Source organism: Macrosteles quadrilineatus, unplaced genomic scaffold (genome assembly GCF_028750875.1).
Source record: "Macrosteles quadrilineatus isolate MER2022 unplaced genomic scaffold, UCM_ALF_1.0 Scaffold_3__2_contigs__length_128488019, whole genome shotgun sequence".
Classification (NCBI taxonomy): Eukaryota; Metazoa; Arthropoda; class Insecta; order Hemiptera; family Cicadellidae; genus Macrosteles; species Macrosteles quadrilineatus.
In genome coordinates, this window is record NW_026542596.1 from 31,608,786 (window position 1) to 31,634,239 (window position 25,454).

A 25,454-nucleotide genomic window follows, 5' to 3' on the forward strand; every position below is an offset into this window, starting at 1 on the left:
TCAGCACAAACAATAACAATAGTTGCAAGTCGCAACCCTGAAGGTGCGAAGTCAACTCGGCTGACTAACCTTCGTAATCATTGTTTACATTTTGGCCTTTACTGCCTCTTACTTTTCTTTTTTGTCATATGACGCTATGCACTAGCCCGGGATTGTTTATCACATTACTTCAGACCAGACCTAGAGGGTTGCGGAATTATCACTTAGATAAAAATCCATTGGTGATTATAGGGATTTGAACCAGAGACCTCAGGGAACGAAGTCCCGCGCTCTATTTAGACCAGCTCGCTCCCCTTACTGTTATATTATCTTAAGTTAGCGCTGGTATCTCAGTTTTAAAACCAATGGTTTAGCGTTTGTCATATCAAACAAGCGTCGGCTAATAATTAGTTTTCCGAATAAAAATATGCCGTGTATACCTTCTGCATTTGAGACCTTTATAAAACTTCTAGAGCGCTGGAAACACACAATAGAAAACCAAACCAAATGATAAATATATGGCATTATCTGACAAAATTGTAAACTGTTACCATTTTCCTGGTTTCACTATTTTTAATTGGCGAATCCTTATCCTACTAGGCTTGAAACTTAATTAGACGGTAAAAGTACGGCTTCTAACATTAAGTGAGATATGAACGGCATTGAAAACAATTAAAATGCGTTATATATGAGGAAAGCAAGCAATTTTCCTCATTTTATGCCTTATATACGAAGCATTTTTTATGACTTGAAAATAAAACAGATACGAATTAAGTTTGAATTTGAAAATTGCCTGGGATTGTAATACCTTTTTAATTATATGCAATTCGTCATATAATACTACTTTTATTATTTTTAGTTTTAGTTGTGCAAATTTTAGTGTAATATAGCTTAGCTTATAAGGAATGTGAGATCTAAATCAGATTAGAGATAACTCTATTTTAAAGAAAATACAGGGTAGGTACTCAAAATAGTACAACATTTTCCAAGCTAACCACCACCATTTTGAAACGAATAAAAGTTGTTAAGTTACAATGGCATCAAGATGTGTGTATTAAAAAGAACATTAAAACCTACATATGGCATATGTCTATTTTTGACGTTGCGAGATTCCAATTTGCGAACTTCTGGTTTCGGAACTTTCTCTATTGGAAAAACATTTACAATATTGTTAAGTAATTCTTTAGGGTTGGTTTAGAGGATAAAATGTCATTTCACCATTGCAGAACCAACGGTAGGTCTGTAATCAATAGTGGACATCAGCAAGCCCAGAATAGAAAAAATATATTCTGTGCTATCTGGTGGACATCTTACAAGATCCTCCCTGTATACAGTATACAACAACAATTAAACAACATACCATTGGAGCTTACGTCATAAAATAGCTTTTACAGAGTTCTACAGAGTTGTAATGAAGGCGTTTAAAACTAATGACACTTTGACTGTTGATGACGTGACGTCGGTTCAAGGATCCCGATTGGTCACACAACAAAAGAAGTTATTTGCGCTCCAGAGTCCGGATAGCCAGATCATCCGTCTTCATCATTACTCCAATAAACTCAGTCCTTGGGACGAATCCGGGGATCCGGGACGAGAAAATAGAGATGATAAAGAAGTTTGCGCTTATTGTTGTGCAGATGTTGTGTAAGCCACAACTGACAGGCCTACCGTTGAGACTTTGTTGGTTAACCCTATGTGGTTGGTTAACCCTGTAAGCGGGTTTTTTTCAAAAATATTAGATCAGCAAATTTTTTTAAATATAGGTTTTCTCTTGAGATTAAATCATTTAACCTCCAACATACGCTATAAACCTAATAAACGTATATCTAAGTAAGTATAGATACTTTTTCATACGTCATGGAATACGTCATCGAACAGCATATTATATATCTCTTAGATTTACCTTTGCTGTAGTTGCCTGTGTTCTTATAGGTAAGATGTGTGTGTCAATACATTTCGCCAACATGTGTGGCATCTTACCTACTCAAGAACTCAGACGACAAAACCAAGGTAAATTTAAAATTTAATATAAGTTCTTGAAACTGGATAGAAAAAATATCCTATCTCTGATGATTTTTATGTGAACATATTGTCACCGAAATGATCGTCATCCACACCCTTAGAAGAGGTATAAAAGACACAAGACGAAATTAAGGTAAATATATTAACATCTTATTTGTATGCTAAGTGGCTCGAGACTACACAAAAACGTACCACTCAGGTTATCGTAGATCAAACAAACTTTTATTCTCAGAAACTCTCAACCTGCAAGTCAACCTACACTAAACTTTCAACCTACTCCTGCATATTCATAATGTTTCCACAAATGTTCACCAAATGTATTTAATGAAAGTCCGGGGTGGGTGGAAGAAAAATCATACAGCGATTAGAAACACTGTCTGCGTCATCATTACCCTTCCAAAAATAAAAAGGATAACCCCACGTCAGTCCCAGATCACTTCTGTACGACCACGCATTGAAGTCTCCGACGCTCTAGTTCCGTGCTGTGGGTATTTCCGACCTTGAATCTCCTGACCCTGTCACCTTTATTTATGCGCTCGTTTAAGAGACATGACTACAAAAGCACTATTTTATGCGTTAAACGTTCTAGGAATTCAATTCATTTCATTTCTTTACGACTAAGACATCCTATTGTGAAATTTATTCAGTTCGAGCTTGTGTGTGATCACACACGAGTTAGCAATTTTTCATCAATGATTATAGAAATTTATTTTAACGGGTGGCGTGTTAATTCCTAAAGCTAAAATACGAAAAACTAAATATGTTACTACATCAACATTGGCTAACAGAATTGACTCGGCTGTCTGTCTAATATCTATGTGCAGGAATGCTAAACATCTCGTTTTCTTTGTTTGGATAATTAACTAAATTATACGGTCCTGACCTAACATATTGGGTCTGAAGGTGATTGGAGCGTCCAATCGAAACCGATCACCACTTTTGCCTTCTTTTATGTGTTTTTGCCGTCTTGTGAGTCAACATTTAGAGTGTAAATATATGTTCCATGTCTTATTAGACTTATTTATATTTGCTTTTCAACCTAACCTAACCAAACCCAACCTAACCTAATCTAATCTAATCTAATCTAATCCAACCTAACCTAACCTAACCTTACCTTACCTTTTTTGTCATTTTGGCGCTAACTAGATTTACCGACGCTTTTCCGGCCGTATCTCCGTTGATATCCAACGTATCTTGATAATTCTTGCATATCCTTGTTCAGTTTACTCTACCGGTTAATTTGAGTACCCTCATGACCCATTTCCGCAAAATTGTTTTTCCGTTTTTCCGCTTTTCCGGGGAAAATAACAATCATTTTTGAATTCAGGAGGTTATTTAGCATAAGAATAGTGAAAAAAAATAAAATTTTAGCGAGACGTCCGTGATAGATATAATTACCTTACAGTTTACAATTGTACACAAATAACTTTGCAATGTTTTACTTATTAAATTCCCTAAAACAACAAAAATTATATTATTAAAACACAAACTCCTCTCACAACACAATATCTAACGTACCGTAAGTCATTTTATTTATTACATTGTAATTCACTGAAACATCACCAACTACAGATAACCCCATTTTCGTATGGATGAAAACAAATGTCAACTTGAAAAAGATCAGATGACTGACAACAGAATTCAGCACAAACTATGAAATTTTAAAACCCTATGAAGGGCTTTCACGGAATATCATCCAAACCCGCAAAAGGGACATCTAGAGCATAAGAGTTTTAATTGACACCTAATATGCCTTTGAAAAAATATTTTTAGTGATCGATTTGCTGCACACAAAAATTCCAAAAATGTCTTTAATAATATAGACTAGAGCTCGCCCCGTGGTCAAATACTCGATCAAGTACTGTATTTTACAAACTGTACTCAATTTTCACCCCACGCTGTAAATAAAACATGTGAGTGGAATTTCTTCCATTTGTTTTGATTTTCTTGTTATTTTGTCACGATCATGGCAACCCATAAGGCCCATGCTAATTTGTTTTAAAATATGAAATTCATTTTTGTGTTTATTTTTTAGCCTATTTTAATATGTAAAGGGATTCTGCACACCTACAGGCAAATATCTACCGGGATGAGTAGATTTTTCCTGTGATGCACAGGAGCTGAGAAAAAAGTTTTTCAATAAACATGCTTGTCTATTAATATATAGAATTAGCCCCATGTCAAATCTCCATATAAGAAAAGTTGAATTTCCATTTTTGACCAAATTAACATAAAAATTCTCAAAATACAAATAAAACCTGCACATACAGGACCGATAACCTTTCTTTTGGTACAACCCACGTGTAATTCGGTCCAGTAGTATGGTCAGGCTAGCTGTCATAAGTTTTGCAAAAGTTTGTTTTTTAATGTAAAAGATAGATTCAATTAACTTGGATTACTCTTCAAGTATATCTAAGTGTCTAAGGTTAGTAATTCGTATTTATAATTATCAATTTTTGGAATGCAAACCATACTATAATATTCTGTTGGCCAACGCTTCAATCTATAGAACACTTGCTAAGCTATCTCATTAAGTTAACGTGTGTTTGAGTAAGTACTAATCAGATCAAAATTGACTTAATGACCCTATAATGGAAAGGTCCCATGCCTCCCATGGCCAAGAGGGCTGGTCTCGGTCGATCTTCGAAACACTAGTTATTAACCGAGTCTTCCTGATAACTTTCTAATTTATTTCTAACCAAATTATAAACTATTTACATTGCGAGATATTTTTGTTTTTGCATACCGGTAAATAATTTCTTCCAGTTACCAATTATTAAAAATTAGGTTTGAAATACGTCTCAACATTTTAATTTTAAATTTATGGCTTAAATTTCAGACCTAGTGCAAACAATTAAAATTGCTATAATTCGCTGATATTTTTTAATTGTATGTGTTACTGTAGTTAGCTGTTCTGCCCGTGCTTCGCGTCGGGGCCTTTATACGGAAGAGAATAATGTCAAATATGTTTACCACGGATACAGGCAAAGCTTAGTTCAAACATGTTGCTCATTTCAATGAAAATATCTTATGTATTTTCAAAAAGCTGTAAGAACCAAAACTGAAAGCTTTATTGTAATTTAAACATACAGTTAGGCCTATGTGTTTTCATAACCAACACATGTCCATAACAAAATAACAGATTATCGAAAAAGTAATATTGGTTTGAGCGAGTTTCGAATAAAGGGAATAAGCTTCAGTGATACCGTAGGTCTCACCGTAGGACCTGGGCCCGGGTCCACTCAATTTTTTCGTTTTGATGACCTCAAAGGTAGAAAACACCATCCATTCGAATCCATATACATTATGCGTTAGTACGATATTGAGGAAGAATCATTCGATTTTTATCAAACAAATTTATATCTACTTATATTTTTTCGAACGAGTTGGCGAACCCGCATGATCGAATCGTGGTATGTAATTAGATAAAAATCGGGGTTTCTCATTTTGGCCCTCAAAGCATAGCTTTTACAATTTCCTTTAAACTGTTTTGTAGAGCTAAACAAAACATCAGTAAATTGAACCGTCATTGTCCGTTTTATAGTTAGGGACAAAATTCTGAAGAAAAAAATCAAACTAGACATTCTTTTGTAGGGAGATGTTCTTATGTTGGGATAGAGTATAATTTTGTAGATTAAGTTGTTTGTACTTGTTTTATGGATATATTTTGATCAAATTCGTATGTTAAACCAAGCTACTAACGTTTAAATAAAAACAAACTTTATGAAATTCCTTGTTGCAGCATACCTAAGTACTCACTAAACCTAATCTATATAAATGTGGAATAAATCTATCATGTTTAGTGGGCTATTCCAGAGGAAATCTGTTCAGGCAATTGGAAATTCACTCGCTTAGTCTGTAGGTTTGCTGCAGCGGGGGTATTTTTTGTTCACGTAGAATCTTGAACTATGTCTTGCCCAAATATTATTAGTATACAACCCACAGGTTACCATTTGTGTCTAATCCGCAACAGTAATTCCACAATTAAAACCCGGTAAACGCAATCTATGGGAATTTGTGAAACAGGAAGAATAGTGTTAACAAGGAAGCTACTGTTTAATAACGTTGTTTTCTAAGGAAGGAGCCATCCCGATACAGGATCAGGAACCACCTTTGGCAGCGAGTCAACCTATTACACTGTTACCAAGGACTTAATAATCTGGAGTAATTTCAACCCGGGTGTTTTGATAAGGTGACTCAAACACACGAATTACTGAGGGGTCAGTTAGCTGAAATTCCACAAATTGACTATTTCATATGCAAAGTGGCGTGGTTACCTTGTGCATCGAATTCTCAGCGCCAGACACTTTTCAGGGCCAGACCGAGTCCTGCATACTCAGGAGTCCTGAATGACTTGATATCCTGGAAACGCCGTACGCCGATGTCGCCAAGTGACCTTATCAGGTAGACTAGTACCTGGAGCTTTGTAGTCGTCACTTAAAGTTACAACTGTAAAAACTGTTGAATTTCGATTGTCCTTCTAAAAAAATCAATTATCAATTAAGATGGGGGCGCCACCTAGGTGCGTATTTTAACCTAAAATATAAGTGAAAGATGAGTGTAGAATGGTGTGAGAATATCCGTGTAGCTTTGTTACTGGCTAAGATCCGTAATATTTTACCTTAGGATTGTACTAAAATTTACTATCATAGCAAAGAGGAAGTAACGATTTGTTTAATGCAAACCCGTATGCATTTTTTGCATATCCTCCTACATGCTGCAAAACAGCTGTTTTCAATACATGCGTTGCTCTTTTCCCTAGGGAGTAAAATGGCCTTTTAGTTACTAGGGAGTAAAAGTCAGCTATTGTTAGTGCAGTTGTAAACTTCTATTGAAAGCAATTGCATGTATCGACTTATTTAATCTATTTTAACCCATACTGTACTTTTTTTCATTCTTGCTAATAGTTCGACATACACACAATCGTAATAGACGAAACGATTGAATCACTTACCTAACAGCTGATTGTTTGCATTATAAAAATTAAAAACCGGTTGGAAGACGTGAGAGAGAGGCTATCTTTACATGAAAATTATTTTAGTTTTCTTACTTAGTTTGTTGACAAATAAATGTTGCAATATGACGAAAATATAGTTTTCCTACAGTCACCCGACAAAGTTGGCTTCCCTGTACTGTTTATAGTACAGAAAGCTGCTAATTGCTGCATATTTATACTTTGCCGTACGGTTTATACTTTGCCGCACGGTTTATACTTTGCCGCACATCAGGATTCCAACCAAACAACACAAAACAGCGTGGTTTTATTATGCACGTAATCCGTGTACGCTTGGAAATAGGTTGGCAACACAAAGATAATAATACTATGAACAGCTGATTGACTATTATAACTACGATTTAACCTGTCATTTCGTGTTTATAGTTTTGGTATTTCTGAACTTTCTGGACTTTTCTTTTAAACGTTTTTAAAACATTCCTACGGTCTTAATAAACAAGAAAATACCTTTAAAGCATTTTTTTTAGGCGCGGAAACCACTTCAAATTACAAAAACATACGGAACTATATTCTCAAAAGACGGAGCACATTTCTTGCCGAGGAAAAATAGCGGAGTGATACGGACCACGGGTACTACTTTCTCCAGGGCACCATTTGTGTAATTGTGTTGCTAGCTGAACCTAAAAACGTGTTGTATAGTGTTTGAAAGACTAATTATTTATGTTTTATAGTGACTGTAGGAAAAATATAATGTGTAACACGAGTGAAAAAGGCCTTTGCTGCACTCGAGATCATTCCGCACTCGCCTGCGGCTCGTGCGTAAACATTGCTCTCGTGTGCAGCAAAGTGCCACTTTCACCACTAGTTACACAAATAACTATTATACACTGGCCAGAAGCGTTTTTTCGACCATCGTTAATTTTGCAACCCTCGGTCGTTAAACTTATGTTCGTGTCGAAAACAGTCATTTTAGCAGTGATGAAACAGGTATACTATTTCTTCACTGTGTTAGCCTAAAAATCAATTCTTTTTCAAAATTACGTTTACGAAATAAAGAGACATAAATATACCGAAAGCAACTTTAACAGTCACGCTTGTATTATTATTTGGAATGGAATTAGTTTACTTATTCATGTTTGTAGCCTATATAGTTTAAAAACTTTTCAAAATAACTGGATTTTTTTATTTGGGTTTTAAACCCAGATACCGCCTATTTTCCCCATTCAATTACAATTTACGATGGCAAAACTGATTTAATTAAAAACTTATTTACGGAAGTAATCCGGTCCGAATTGATCTGTTATCTTAATTATGAAATCGAATTCCGGACAGTCGTCTAGCGATTTCCTTATGACGTCAGCTTAGAAATGTGGCTAAGATGATGACGTAGTGATGCAACAACACATGCACGTGGCTGTAATTAAACGTGTAATTGATCTGTAGTATTCTTTATATGAAACGTGAACTAACTTAAGATTATCCACTCCCATTATTTAGGATTATTCTGTCATTTAATTGTGATTGCGTTTGTATAAGAACTATGATGTTACGGACAATTTTTGTTTTGGGACAAAACGAGTTGTCTTGTGTCGGAGGGTTCCCTTGTATTGGAAGTGAACTCTCCCTTTATTCACTTGCTGACAAGTGTTCACTCAAAATAATACAAGTGGGAGAGTTTATAGTTTTTATTCACCTCGCACATGTTGGCATCCCTGCTTCCTTTACTTTATTGCTGATCAGCTGACATCCAATTTAGCATTGAGGGTACTTTCCTGTTAAAGGGAACATTCATTATTATCGATGATTTTTTTCGATATATCGATATTTTTGTTTCCGATCAGATCTATTACAAATTGACAACAACAACTAACTGATCTTGTTTAGGCTAAAATAGTCTATATAGATTAAGAAATGAAACTGTTCTAAGCTAACCTAACATACCCAACCAAACTTGCTGTACCATTTAAAACTTCCGTTTGGGTTTGATAGTAGAAAAGGCAAGTTAAACACGGAATTTTTAAATGTTACAGCAAGTTTGGTTAGTTATGTTAGGTTAATTTTTTTAGAACAGTTCCATATACTGAACAATATTTATCGTAGTTGTCAGCTGATATGTTTCAATTTGTTAATACTGTATCGATATATCGAGAAAAAAATCATCGATAATAATGAATGTTCCCTTTAACAGGAAAGTACCGCATTGGGATTTTATACTGTAAATAACACTCAACATGGTGTTTTAAAAACTTTAAAGAGTATATTGTGGAAAAATACGTTGAAAGTAAATTATTAGTTTCATGTCCAAAAATGTTTGCAACTAAACTTTTATGTGAGATTACAGTGTAGCCCACGTAATAATAGATTATAGGTTGTTTTGCGTAGCGTATGTAATCTTTGGTTGTAGTAACTGTAAAGATAAATAATGCAAAAGTATTTTTTCCATATGTAAATCGTCCGTCTTTAACATGGATTGCGTTTGAAAAAAAAAACACGTTGGATATTATTTATAATAAATTTCTAATAACACTAACCCGTGTAGCCAAAAATGCTTAAATGTAGGTATCTTCACCATCTAGTCATTAGATTGTCACCCACCTTTTATTTTCCGAGTTGGCTGTACCGGTACCTACGTGCAAAATAAGATTATTGGCTACTTTGTACGTATCTTACAGCAGCAAAAGGTTTCACGATGCGAAAAGACTGAAACATTAAACACATACGAAAGTAAATTAATTCACAGGAAGTATAAGTTAATTTATACTCTTTGCATCTTGATGCTATCAAGCTTGTGTCACAACTAGAATATAATATGTTTGTTCTGTTGATAGTTATCTTTAGTTCCGTATTCCAAAAAGTCCTACTGCATCTACATTCTGTGTAAGTAGCCTAATCACCCCCAACTAGGCCTTCTTATTCTGGTTATAAATAAATATCGATCCATATCACCTCTACCATACCCTCTCATTTGATCTTCCTATATTTTGCCTCTTCGTCTTCAAGACTCAGTATATATTTTTTAATCTCAAAGTTCGTGTATACCTCAGGAAAGGGTTGAGGTTTGTGTTTCATACCATTTGCAACAATTGGTCTAATCAGAGTATTTTATAGGTCGATTTTTACTTGAAAATCGACCCGATGTTCAAGAGTACAATATTGAAACAAACATTATGGTATTCAATTTTAATCCATATCACCTAGTTGTAACTATGACCAATAAATGCAATTTTGGCAAAAAGTTGAATACTTGCGTCCTCTCAATTTGGCACTAATAGAGATAATTTTTAAGAGAATTTAAAATTAAACGTTACTTTATCGTAACATTGTTCTTGAATCCACTGAACATAATGCACCCAAAATTATCTAGCCGGTTTTCAATAGATGAGTAACTCAATATTTTTTTTAATAACGATTGTGTTCTTAGTGAAAGGATTGCAAGTTAGCAATGGCTAGCGTCCAATTTACACAATCGTGTGATTAAATTGGCATAAATTATTAATGACTGGGAATATTAAAAACAAAAGTGTAAATCACGTTGGCCATCCCATCTGTATAATCACGTCTATAATCGCACTGTGCTTTGTACAAACTCATCCAGCATTGCATTCTACTATAGTCTGTACGATGGAACCTGTCTCCTGGCCCTCCGTCTACCTAGGGGAAGTTTCAGGAGACAGGTTCCATCATACAGACTATAGAAAATAAGGCGTTAGAAAATAAGTTTCATTATTTTTTAAGAGAAATTCTGACAAATTCTTTGTTAAAACATCAAGAAACATTTCAACATGTTTGCTTAACTTTCGTGAAAATGTATAGGGTACCTAGTTGTATAGTTTGTTCTCCTGTGTTTTTTTTGTTTACCATTGAAATGGCGACCATACAAAGTAGGTATTTTAAGCCAAGTATGAATGGAGATGAGTGTAGGGTAAGTGGCGCGATCTTGTAGTCTTGTTAGTGACTAAGGCCGACATATTCCTTAGCTAATGGCAACTAAAGGACCTACAGTTTATAGTTTAATCCGAACCACATTTTTGCCTTGGTATTAACGAATTTGTCTAATTATCAGGAATGCACTGCGCATAGTCGTAGTACTCACTAGTGCGGACGTCAATCCACGCCAGGGAGTATCGCATCCCCAGTGCATGCATTTAAATATCCACAATTCGTGACCTCCTAGTAGCTGGATTACAGGACGACGCCACTTGTAGGCGGCCTATAAAAGGGTAAAAATCATCAAATAAATTTCAATTTCCAGACAACCAATGTACAGAAATTATACAACGTCTATTTACTAAACAACTAAATAAATAATCATCCAACTCAATTGTAATGGAACTAACTATTGCGGAAGGTCCATAATTCTTCAGACACTTCAGTTCATACGTGTTTTCCTAAGTAGCCATCCTTCTCCCACCGTGAATTATCAACAATGCTACGGTTCAAGTAATATACGAGTACAGGGGAATCCCTAACATGACATTCACGCCCGCGTAAATGTCATAATGAAATGCGTCGGAGCAGAAAATGATGCGCTTTTCATGACAGAGGGTAACACAGGAGTGAGTCAGAGGACGTCCCTAAAGAGGTCCTTTGAGGAGGATCTGCATCCTTGAGGATGGACATCCCGGTACGGGAATAGACAGAAAACCAGTCTCTGGAGTGATTCCACGTGCAGTATGTTTTGGAAACGAAATTATGTTCCCGAAGAATTTATACGTTCGGTGTGGTAGTTCCAAATAATTAGGTCAACTGAAAATGTAACCAGGATTATATGGATTGATATTTTTACTGAAGGGCTTTTAAATTGGAGAAGTTGTCAATTAAAATGCCTCTATGATGTTGATTGATTATTGGACATACATGGTAATTGGACAAAGAGGTGGTGTGTTTCTCGACCAATTCACAGTTTAAAAATAATTTTTGTTTATTCCAACCTTTCAAACTTTTTTACGAAAGCTACACTGACTTCAAGTGTCCTCGATTTCGGTGTAATGTGTCTTCATAGATCCAAATAACAAAGTTTACTTGATCATAAATAAGGCTTGTCGTGAAAACATAAGCAAATTTGCTTACAGATTCAAGAGTATTATTTCAATATCATTTACGGTGGGATCTGCATTACTTTAGCTAAGTTTATAGAATACAGTGTAGAGGTTGACACCTTACAGTTTTGCGTGAAGGTGAACATTTTAGCACATTGCAGCCAAATGTAAATGTGAATAATTTATAAATAAAAAACTTATTTTAAAACAAAACGTTTTTAAATGCACTAAAAAGTAGAAAATAATTTATAAATATGTGGAGAGTATAAATACTTGTAAGATTTAAAACGAAAAACGTGGGGTGCATGCAATAGATAATTTACAATAACCTTCACCTATTGAACTAATGTATTATTATCAATTGCATGCACCCCACGTTTTTCGTTTTAAATCTTACAAGTATTTATACTCTCCACATATTTATAAATTATTTTCTACTTTTTAGTGCATTTAAAAACGTTTTGTTTTAAAATAACTTTTTTATTTATAAATTATTTTCTACTTTTTAGTTTTTAATGTGTGTGGATGTTAAATCTATTTCATGCATCTATATCAGATTAGGACAGAGGCATGTGGGAAATCTAAGGTTTATTTGAGTTTCTTTTCATATAATTGTGTATTAGATTGAATGTATGGCCTACCTACTAACTATAAATATATCAATCTTTTATTGTTTACTTTATAGAATATTAAAAAAATAACAAATGACATTATTAACAAACACCTTTATATCTGCAATCAGATTGTTTTTATTTATTTTGAAATGTTTGTTTGTATAAAGAATCTCTTGGGAGCAGAACCTGTACCTCTTAACCTCTGCTTTTTGAACTGTCAAATTTAAGTATTTACAGCTGACTTTAATTAATTGATATATTTACATTCTTTCAAAATGTAAACATGAAAAATTTGGAAGCCAGTGGGGCGTAGCCCAAGGGAAATATGAAAATTAAATGCTATAATATTTCATTGTCATCCACTTGTGAGCTATGTTTCAAATTTCAAGTCTCTAGCTCATCGGGAACTTCGTTTAAAATTGATATCAAAATTTGTAGGAAAGTGAGCTAATTAAAACAAGCCCATGGGGCGTAGTCCAAGGGAAATATGAAAATTAAATTATATAATATTGCATTGTTATCCATTTGTGAGCTATGTCTCAAGTTTCAAGTCTCTAGCTCATCGGGAAGTATCAAAATTTTCAAGAAAGCGAGTTTATAAAAACAAGCCCGTGGGGCGTAGCCCAAGGGAAATATGAAAATTAAATTATATAATATTGCATTGTCTTCCATTTGTGAGCTATGTTTCAAGTTTCAAGTCTCTAGCTCATCGGGAATTTAGTATAAAATTGATTGCAAAATTTGTACCGGACAAGAAAGCGAGCTAATAAAAACGTTTTAAAATTAGGCCTATATGCTGTTAGCTGTAGCATCTACAGATCGTTTTTTGCTCTCTGCGTTTTTGATGATCCGTCCTCTTCAAACGTTTTGTTTCATTCGCACTTCTCTAATGTTAAGAGTTCGAAATCAATACTTCCCAAACAGATTCCCCCATCAATGAATCGTATACCTAGTCGTAGCTAGAATCTAAGCGGGATTTATATCTCAAAATGCCTCTGGTGCAATCACTGCCTAAAATGCTATTTATGCTGCGAATCAAAAGACAAACTTCTATAGAATATATCCATCTGTAACAAAGCACCATGTATAATGTTTTATCTTACCCAAAATAAACTAAAGAAACAACGCCACATATCATAACTAGGTAACTTGAGACAAACGTCTATCTATAGAAAACAACCAACAACAGCAACAACGCGTGTACAATGTGCTGGAAAAAGAAACGAGAGTAACAAAACAGGATCATCTCATAACTTTTATTCCATCCGGGTTGAAGAGTTACACTTCGCCTTGTAGTCCCCTGTCAAATGTACATATACAGGCTCCCGTGTGCTCCTTCATGAGGCAGGTGTGGGACTAGTCTTAATCTCTTCGTTTGAACTTGGAGAAATACAATTTCGATGGTGGCACTCTTGAAAATTGTGCGTTTGAACGCCGAATGGTAAAAAACAAAATGGCCGCCATCGCAAACTTGTTTTCTTACTTATATCAGTAACCGTTAGGGTTACAAAAGAATTGTTGATACCAAAATGTAGCTATTATAAATCTGCACAAAAAATATGATTACAGTTTTTATGTAGGATCAACCATTATTTCATAAAACATAATTTTATATTTTTCATAAATAAAATTAATCAGGGTGGATGTAATGTCCCAGGACAGTTAAATATTTCAAAAAGTAATAAAGGGTGTTTCAGTAAAGCGTTGTGGACTGTGCAGATTCAGATTCTATGTGCAAAAATAAGTCAAAAATGTTGTATAAATTTGTTTCGATTTCGGCTTAGTTTAGCCGTAATCCGCCATTTTGAATTTTTCGAAAATAACTCATAACTCAATAGCCCTTGAAGATATTTTTATGAAACTTGGTATAAACTTTAAGTCTAAAACTATTAACATTCTCCAAAAAAATCTTTGATTACGCTCATCGCATTTCAAAATGGCGGCCATTAAAAGTTGTTAAAGTCAAATTCCATGAAAACCAGCAATTAAAACAAAACTTTGAAACACAATATGTAAAGTCCTTTTTATTACAAATCGAACAACACTTTATTTGCGAAAATCGGATAATAAATAAAAAAGTTATGTAACTTTTATAATGTTTTTGTCACTAGTTTCTATGGAATTTAACTTTGTGGTGTTAAAATGGCTGCCATTTTGATAATTAGCATTAATAACAAAAGTTATAGAACTTTTTTATTTATTATCCGATTTTCGCAAATAAAGTGTCATTCGATTTGGAATAAAAAGGACTTTAAATAATTTGTTGCAAAACTTTATTTTAATAGCTGGTTTTCATGGAATTTGACTTTAAACATTTTAAATGGCGGCCATTTTGTTTTTTACCCACAGCGTCCAAACGCACAATTTTCAAGAGTGCCACCATCGAAATTGTATTTCTCAAAGGTCAAACGAAGAGTTTAAGACTACTCCCACACCTGCCTCATCAAGGAGCACACGGGTGTACATTTGACAGTGGACTATTGAGGCAGAGAGAGACTTGGACCATGCTTTGTAATTGTCCGTTCGCAGTTGTATCTGCTGGCAAAGCTATTGCTATGTTTTCTGCGTCAGATCTTAACAACCGCTTGGATATGAATTGACTATTGATACTGAAGTAGACTTCTCATCTATATGAACCAGCTGTAGCCAATTTTATATTAAAAAGTACGTAGTTGCGTGAGCCAGTCACAGAATGCGTTAGTGTCAAAAATTCCATTTGATACCTTTTTTGTTGCTGACGAGGTTGAGGGGTCATAGCAGTTGCTATAACTCATCATAAGTCATTCTCTAAACGACTTGGTAAAGAAGTTTGTGTATTTGACAGAATTTCGTAATTTAGATCAGCGCAATCTGTAGGTGGCTCACATCTACTACGACGATTTTGATGAAAGAATCTGGCTACAAAGTTAACATGGAACTTAGTATCCAATTGTAAAGCATACAATACGTGTCAACAAATAAAACACTGTTCACAAATCGGAGCTTTTCAATACGATAATAGTTTGGCAGATACTTTTATGTGCCGAATTTAGTTTATTAAAAACTACGTTTACCGTACTAGACCTTTTCTAATAATGTAACCATTAAAAAGATAGTATGATTTTCGTGGATTGTGAAAAAAAACTATTGGTGGACTAGCAACAGAGCCCGTTGTGGTTATACAACGATCTCTAGTAAAATAATGGTTATGAAATTCATACACCACTTTACTCACTAATATTAATGGTACAGATTAAGCACATATATATTTAGAATCACACTTTAGCCACAAATGCTAATTGTAAACAGCAACATGTAAACAAAGAAAACCCAATTAAATAACAACACATAACAATCAGCTGTTAAATTATCAACACACTGTCATATGATCATCAGCATCAGAGATGATATACAAATACCCCCGCCGCAGCAAACCTGCCGAATAAGTGAATTTCCAGTTGCCTGAATTGATTTTCAATTAAATGTATTGAATTAACATTAATTTTTATGAGTACATAGGCTTGCTGCTACAGGGAGGGTAAAAAAGTGTGTTTTTTAGTGAAATATTAATAACTAAGTATAAAATAAATAAATTTACCAAGTTTGATCAAAATATATCCATAAACAAGCAGACTACAACATTTTACAATATTCCCCATAAGAATAACATGGGAGTTTTAAAATAACAATTATTTGAATTTTCTCCGTAACCAATAATTATACAAAAACACTTTGGTATACTACATTATTTGTTTTTTTAAGCTCTTTCAGAAGGTCTGGAGAGAAATTGGGAAATTTTGCGTTTAGAGGGTAAAAAATTAGGGAAATTCGCTAAAACCCATTACTGCCATAAATCTTTTTTAAATCAAACTTTCATAATATTGTTTGCAAACCTATATGGGTTAAGCGTTCCGATTGACCTATATCAATTAATCAAATTGGTCCAGTAGAACTGTATATTTAATTGTACAAAGTTTACAACAATATCTCTAATTCAGTATTTTCTCACTACTATAAATTCGGAGGTTGCTTATCTTTTTGCAAATAACTTTTTAAATGGAAATCAACTAAAGTGGAAGATGATATTATGAAAGAGAATAACATTTCCTACAAATTACTGTTTGTATTTCTTGAAAAGGCAGCCTAAAGTCAGCTACAAAAGAAACATGGAAATAGAAACATGAAAATGCCGTTTTTAATGTACTCTTGTTTTAAAAAATGTAAATTTCATAATTATTTGCAAATCTACACGAATTATATGCTCTCCAACGACCCCTTATTAACAAAATCGGCCCACTAGAAGTCTAGATTTAGTTGTATAAAGTTTAACAAACAAATTTTAAATTCAGAATTTTCTAACAACTCTAAATTTCAGGTCGCTTTACTTATTTGCCAATAACATTTAAATTGTGGGAAAATCGACCACAGTGGACGTGATATTTTGAAAGAGAATAACATTTCCTACAAATAACTACTATGTATTACTTGAAAATACTTAATAGAGACTGCCAAAAGTTAGCTACAAATAGAAACTTGAAAACATAAACTTGCAAAAAGCAGTTTTTAATGTACTTTTGTGATTTTTACGTTATTGTCACAAAATATTTAATAAAATAACACTTTTACAATTATTTGTAAATCCACACGAATTATGCTTTCCAGTAACCCATTAATTAACAAAATCAGTCGCGTAGAAGTCTAGATTTATTTGTACAAAGTTTAACAAAAATATCTCTAATTCAGTATTTTTTCAGTACCATAAATTCAGAGGCTGCTTAGCTTTTTGCAAAAACATTTAAAATTGTGAGGAAATCTACCAAAGTGGAAGGTGATATTCTGAAAGAGAATAAAATGTCCTACAAATGGTATACATTTCTTGAAAAATACTAAAAATGCAGCCAAAAGTTGCACCTAAATAAAATATGTGAAACCCCCCGTTTTTAATGTATTTCTTAAGGAAAACATTTTTTATCTTTTTCCATAAATCATGATAAAAACAAACCTTTATAGTTATTTGCAAATCTACACGAATTAGGCTTTCCAGTGACCTATTAATTAACAAAATCAGTCAAGTAGAACTCTAGATTTAGTTGTAAACAGGTTTTTTAAAACTGGATTATATTTAAGTAGATAGATATTTCTGTATTATACACTACGAGTATAGTAATTTTCCTACATTTATCAAACAACGCAGCTATTCGTGTAGGCCTACTGATTATAACACTAAAAATAACTGTCACTTTGTTGCACTGCCAAGTTCACGTGGAATAAAATGTGAAGTCTGCAACAATGATTGTAATGATAAATAAGCTGTAACGCAGTTTTAGCGAATTTCCCATATAGGGATATAAATAAAATGCTATTACCGTAGTACTCATGGTAAGACCTGGACGCGGGACCGATTTTTTTTTTCGTTTTGAGGTCCCTAGAGGCCAAAAAAACCATCCGTTTAAATTCATATATATATATATTTATATATTTATATATTTATATATATATATATATGTGTCCGTTAGCACGATAACTCGAGCAAAAATGATCCGATTTTGATGAAATTTGGTACAAACGTGTAAACCTACGTTTATTCGAACGAGTTCGCGATCCAGCATGATCGGACCATGGGAACGGGGGTTTACGGGGGGTTTTATGGGGTAAAAATAGGTTTTTCCCATTTTTGACCCAAAAAACATAAAATTTAGCAATTTCTTTCCAAATCATTTTGTAGAGCTTAAAAAAACAAATAATTTAGTATACTCAAGCGTTATTATACGCCTAATGGTTACGGAGAAAATTCCAAAAAATTGTAAATTTAAAATTCCCATGTTATTCTTATGGAGAATAAGTAAACTGTTGTAGTTTGCTTGTTTGTGAACATATTTTGATCAAATTTGGAAAATGTTTTTATTTCTTACTAACTATTAACATTTTACAAAAAAAAAAAACAGTTTTACCCTCCCTGATTCAGCAAACCTAAGTACTTGTTAAACTAATTCTATTTAAATAGGGAATAAATGTTATATTTTTAAGTAGACATTTCAGTGTAAATCTAATCAGTCAAATGGAAATTCGCTTAGTCTGCAGGTTTGCTGCGGCGGGGGTATTTTTTTTTTTAACAGCTGTTAACACAATTAATATTGTGTTATTGTAGGTTTAGCCTATAAAACGTTGAGTTATTTATATGTTAGTCCAAAGGAATAATATAACTAATTTATACCCACCAAAAACACAACCCAATTTGTTTATTGGAATACTCAGTTCCCAATTAACAAATAAAAACCCCTATCCCCTTGAATCTAACCCCGTTCTACTGCTGTACTTAGTATTCCTATACACGTTTAATAATTGAAGCTAGTAAAGGTACGTTGATTTTTTTACTTTAAAGTTCTTACTTTTCGTTATATTTTGGCTTAACATTCAACCGGAAGAAATATAAGTACGAACAGTCACACTTTTGCAAAAAATCAATTCCGCAATTTCCCCGACTCACTGATTCAACTAAGTCCTTGCACCTTTGGTACCCAAGAATCGTACACTTCCAATGACATTCTAAGAACTTACCGGAAGAAACAAGGATTTTGAATCAACCGTACGGCACCTAACCGGCTAGGCCTTGTAGATCGATTCTACCAATTAGAAAAGCCAGGGGGGCAATGCCTCGACTGACGTCAGGGAGTCAGGGTCGGGAATCCCTCCCCAGGTTTGTTATGGTCCAGCGGACAAGTCCCCGGCAAGTCATATCACTAGTGATACGCGAACGTAGAGCATCGTCTCCCATGTGAGTACAGCATACTATATAAAGTGTATAATGTGTTGAGACTGTTTGAAATTGTATCTCGTCTTTTATTTGCTGAGTTTTTTTGTTAGTTTTATTACTATCTTATAATACATTATTTAATTTTTCCCGTTATTTATTATTCGACGATTTAGTATTTAATTTTTAGCCACAATTTGTTTACACATTTTTATTCAAGCATCGGAGTAAAGTGGAATTGTTGAAAATTATATGTAAGCAATTTTTTTATTAAGAATGTATGCTATATAATTTTATTAATATATTTTGTTGTTTGTCTATAGGTATTTCATGAAGGTTGTAAATTTTGTGGGTTCAGTTTAAATGTAATCATCACAGAAATATAAATTCATAGCAACGGTGTTAATTAAATTACTAAAATTGTCACTCGATCAACTAGTTAACTAATCTGAAAATGTTTAATGATTTATTCATGAAAATTCTTAATAAAACTACTGTAATTTAATTTGAATTTAAAAGAAATGTTCAACTAACTGGTAAATTTGTTGTGCTAAACAATACTAGTAATATATTAAAACTTTGATTGTCAAGTCAAAATTAAAATAAGTTAATTATATAGCTGAAATAAAAAACAACTTTAAATCAATTCTTATTTTTTAGCAAAAGTGATATGCTAATTTTTTTAAATACATTTTTAATTCATCAATACAACTTATTCTAAAAATTACATTTAAGTTTGCAAATTCAAGATGATCGTAATTGCCTTTTGATCTAGCATTAATTTTCCTTAAGGTTGAAAACATGACTTAAAAATAAGATACGGTATTATCGTGTCATAAGAATGAAATATTATTTATTAATCTTATTGTATTTTTTCTTATAATTTAATAAATTGAATTTATGACACAATTAATTGATTTTTATTAAATTGATCTCTTGATTAAGCAGATGTTTACTTAAATGTATTCTTTTTTCAGGTCAGCATGACGATAAAAATGAATTATCGCAGCTCCAGTATATCTGCATTGTTAATCTTTAGCTGTGCAGGTGAGCATATAAAATGTATTTTCTGTAAATTTAATAGGAATAAAACTACTTATATAAAATTGTGCAGCGCTATGTAAGATTTCAATTTCCATACAGGGTCAAAATATCCTGTATGAAATAGTTTTGTACACAGTGTAAATGCCGACGTGGCTCCAAAGAAAGACCAAGAATTTAATCATTGAATAATATTTTTAATGGTTCTAATGCCTAGTAACTTTGTACTAAGTTTTATGGTGCTATCTTTATTATTTTTTGAAATATTTAACTGTCCCGGAACGTTTTTCCCCTCTGTATATATTTTAAAGTTTATGATAAATATTTATTATTAATTACAGATTTGATAGTCTTTTACTCTGTTTTTGATTACAGAATTACAGTACATAGTTGAACTGAATGAAATAAATAAGTGTAGACTTGAATGAATTTACTCATGTTTATCTTATTGTTATAACTAACTGAGCTCTGAGCTGCGATACAATTATTAATAATATTATGTAATTTTGTCATATTAGGTAATTCTCAGTGCTCGATTTGTAAAAAAATCAGGTGCCGGAACTGTAACCTAGATTTATGACAATATTTTTATCTTTCCGAAAGAGAGCTACCAGAACACTGTTCCACCGCAAATCGAGCACTGGGTATTCTACTTATTGCTTTTATGAAATGTCACATTATTAATTAGGTCTTAGTACATACCTAATTAAAATTCAGAGAGCAAAGTGCAGTAGAATTTAATCATGTAAATAAATTAATTCCTCCAATGGACAACACCTAGAGATCCGTTTGTGAAATAAAACACATAGAGACGTATGTAACATGTAATTGTTGATTCATTCCGGTATGTTTTTTCTTGATGGTATTATTTATGTTAATCTTGATTTGTTGGCTACTCATCATATAATATATACATATATAACAATTTTTTTCCTACTAACTTAATTTTAAAATAATTCTAACATATGATAATTTGTAAACAAACATTATAAATCATAATTTATTTACTTATGTTGTTAACAGAGGCTAATGATGGGTTTAGAGGTAAACTCGAAATTTACCTACACATTTTTTTGTAAATTGTGTATAAATTTATTTATATGATGAGTAGCCAAAAAATCAAGATTAACATGTAATTGTTGATCTCAGAATTAAGTTAGAGTCATATAAGAATAATTTATATTGTCATAAAACTACTTTATCATCAAGTTTTAAACTAGAAAAATTTAACATCAAAATATTTTGTGATGAAAACCTTTATGAAGATGATTCAAGAACAATGAATATTAATCTTTTTTATCAACTTATCAGGTTTTATCTGCCAAGCTTCACCCGCGAGGACAATTCGTTCTCCTTCAGAACTCTCAACTTCAGGTCCGAATCTCGCACTAGAAGAGAAACTGTCAACTTCAGGTCCAAATCTCGCACTAGAAAACAAACTGTCAACTTCAGCCCCAACGATTCCTGTTGAAAACAAAATATCCACCTTATCTTACCCAGCTTCCAAGGAAGTACCGTTATACGCTACAGAAAGTGAGAATTCCAATGAAATTTTGACTGTGGCCGATGAAGTACATGAGGAACTGACTACGGACCCAGAGCCTTTGAACTCTATACACACAAACTCTGATGATGGTTCATCTTCCAACGACCAGACTCTGGGGATGGTAGAATCTCGTCCGATCCACCCTTGTAGGCGACCGTGTGTCGAGGGGAAACCTCCGATGACTTGCAGGTATGTTTATAAAAAGATAAATTAGTATAGTACGAGATTTTTAGACAATTAGTTTAGAAGAAGAATCAAGGGATGAGACAATGCAAGACCAAATGTTATTGTTTTAAGTAATCAATGGAATTTCAATTATTTAGGACTTGTTTATTGAAAGAGAATGGATATCATTCAACTGTACACTTACTATTTACATACAGTACTCAGTACTCTACATTGTGCTTCTTTAATGTTTAATTGTGGTTGTTTTCACTCTTTATAATGCAACACCTTTAACAACTAACCAACAAAGAGAATATAATCTTGGACTGAAAAACATTCCCTGAGGGGCACCACTCAACTTCGTTCTTTCAGAAAAAAATTACTACGTCTATGTAGATGGGATGTCTTCTTCAGCATCCAAGTCAAATTTTTTCATAAGCAGTTATAGCTCAAATATTTTGTTATGTTTTCCCAAATTTTATGTATTGAATATGCAAAAAGTCCAAGCTTTGGTGGTTTTACAAACGTTTTTTGGACTTTTATGCTAGAATTAAGTGGTAATTTGTTAAAAAAGTTACCTCCATTATTTGAGTGTCAATAAATCTACTAAACAGTCATGATTCCGCAGGTACCAGTTCAACGTAGAGTGGTACTATGCGATGAGCAAGGCTTGCCACAACTGCAGCAGAAACTCCTCCGACTGCTACAGACCTGAATGTATTGCTGCGGATGGAGTGAAGCGGCCTCTGATCACAGTCAACAGACTTCTGCCAGGGCCAAGCGTGGAGGTTGGTATATGTGGGACATAAGTAAATGTAGGGGCAGACTGAAATGTTTGAAAGAAACCAAAAATGTTGAAATAATTGGGCAAGACTCCTACAAAAAACATGGATGTGTTATTTTTTATTAAACTTGAATCACTATCATTTAACAACACTTATCTAGTACTTTGACTAACAATTTTATTAGGAGCTTTCTCTGATTCCTACATAATGCCAACCTCAAAAATCTACGTTCTGATCATGAGACCTTAACTACACGTCCTCATCTATTTGAAAATTCATACTTAAAACCTTTGTAATATCAATGAGACTGATCCGAAAACAAAAATAAAGAGGATACTGTGTGTTCTAGGTATGCCTGGGTGATCACATCATAGTGGACGTAGCCAATCACCTGATGGATGAGACTACCAGTGTTCATTGGCACGGACATCACCAGAGAGGGTCTCCCTACATGGACGGAGTGCCTTTCATCAGCCAGTGTCCAATCTCACCTAACTCTGTGTTCCGCTACGACTACCGAGCAGACAACCCTGGCACACACTTCTGGCACTCTCACACTGGTATGTACTTAGTGTCATGTTGTAACAAAAGTTATTTGTGTTCACGCCATTGACTTTTAAGGTTTTTTTTACAAGTATTTTTTGTACATTCAACCAATATGATTTTTGGATAATTCAACAAAAAGTTAAATAATGTTGTATCAGACAAAATGTTTAAATGTTGACTCTTGTGTAATAACAAGAGTGATATATGATGGGGTGTTTATTTTTAACGATTATCAGATCGCTTGTTCTAAGATTAGGAGAAGAATAAATTTTTTTTATGGAACACAGCAGTTTTAACTGATTTAAAGGGCATGTAAACCAATGGTTTTATTGTGACAAAATCATTTGATGATCATCAATGATAAATGCATGATTCCATGCAACAGGTCTATTTTATATTAAATACCCGTCTTAACAAATTGTCAGTTGGTTGAATAAATTATAGTTCAATGTTAGATAATTTTATAATTTTCTGCTTTGTTGTATGTGAATAAAACAAGTAATCAAGTAGTCAGTGTTGCAGTCAAGCTTGTAACCCACACTTAAACATAGTTTTTACTTAGTAACTTGTTTATTGAAGTTCAAATGTGGATTATCAATCCCAACTTGTGTTGTAGTTTACAATAAGCTTATTTTTACTTTACAGGAGTACAAAGAGGCGATGGTGCATTCGGAAGTTTGATCATCCGCACTGCGGCCTCCAAGGACCCTCACACAGCTTTGTATGATGCTGACCTGTCCGAACACGTCATCGTTGTGTTGGACTGGTCACACCAGCTGGGCATGGCAATGTTCACCGCACACTACCACAGCGACGGAGACAACAAACCAGAGTCAATGATAGTCAATGGACGAGGCAGATACTTCAACGACACAGAGGCGCTAACTGATACGCCACTGGCGTTATTCACGGTCAAAAAGGTACTAGATATTCAAATTATTTAGAAATAAAACATTACATAGATTTAATGTAAAATGCTGAATTAATGGTTTCATTTAAAGCGAAAAACAAAATTAAAAACATTCTTGGAAATCCAAAAAGTAAATTAGAAAATACATCAAAATCTGGCATTTATCAAATTCAGTGTGACAGTTGTGAGATGAAGTATGTTGGACAAACAAAAAGAAATATTAAAACTAGATTCAAAGAACACACTTCTCACATAACACACAACAGACCTGAAAAATCAGCAATAGCAAAACATTGCTTAGAAACGGACCACACAATATCAATCAATAATACTAAATTACTAAAAAATATAACAAAATCCAATGAACTAAATGCATGGGAATCATTATTTATAAATAAAATCGACAATTTGGTAAATAATGATAACGGTCCAATTCAAAATGTTACATTACTAAATTCTAAATTTACAAAGTTATAAGTTAATTCTACTTGATATTTCATTTTTATACATATATGATTTATTTTTGTAACTTTAGCTAAACGTGCTTAACAGAATAGTTTTTATTTTTAACTACCCATATGTTATATTCTTTAAAATTTATAATTGTAAACATAAACATAACCTTCAGTTTTGTGATGTGTCTGATGATGCCAGCATAGCTGGCGAAAGGCCTCATAAAAATTAAAATTTCAGATATATTGGCGAAGTTATTATTTCAAATTAGTATTAATTCCAATATAAACAGTTCTTCAAGTTCTTACATAGATTGATACAACAAAACACTTCGAAGTTTGGTCCTTGCAAAGCCAATCTCGAGGTAACAATAACAAATAAACAAACATTTTGTAAAAAGAAACAAATAACCAAAAGAAGATTCATTCATTTATTCTTTAATCCGGCAGAATATTTACAAAAAATGTAAAAAACATATCCGATGAAATATAACATCAAATGTTTAAGTTAATTGTTGTACTAAGATTTAGGAATGATCCCACTAAGCACTAAGCAAATTCAAAAGAAAAAGATTAAGGAGATAACTTATCAATCAATTAATTATGAGTGAAATGGAATGGTAGTAATAATCAATCAATCAGTCTTTATTTGCCATAAGGATACATTTACA

The 25,454-nt window shown here is 33.3% G+C and overlaps 1 protein-coding gene across 3 annotated transcripts in view; it reads left to right on the plus strand.

Moving 5' to 3' along the window:
• Positions 1–25,454, plus strand: part of LOC128990701 (uncharacterized) — a 43,925-nt gene that overhangs the window by 12,081 nt on the left and 6,390 nt on the right. The window contains exons 1-6 of one of the 3 annotated variants that reach the window (XM_054413223.1): positions 19,298–19,362; positions 20,316–20,385; positions 21,691–22,114; positions 22,719–22,878; positions 23,225–23,435; positions 24,067–24,341. In XM_054413223.1, coding sequence (XP_054269198.1) covers positions 20,322–20,385; positions 21,691–22,114; positions 22,719–22,878; positions 23,225–23,435; positions 24,067–24,341 — 1,134 coding nt within the window. In that variant the 5' untranslated portion in view covers positions 19,298–19,362; positions 20,316–20,321. Of the gene's footprint in view, positions 1–19,297; positions 19,363–19,537; positions 19,593–20,315; positions 20,386–21,690; positions 22,115–22,718; positions 22,879–23,224; positions 23,436–24,066; positions 24,342–25,454 lie in introns of those variants that run through there. The other 2 variants (XM_054413224.1, XM_054413222.1) reach the window with 2 other exon arrangements.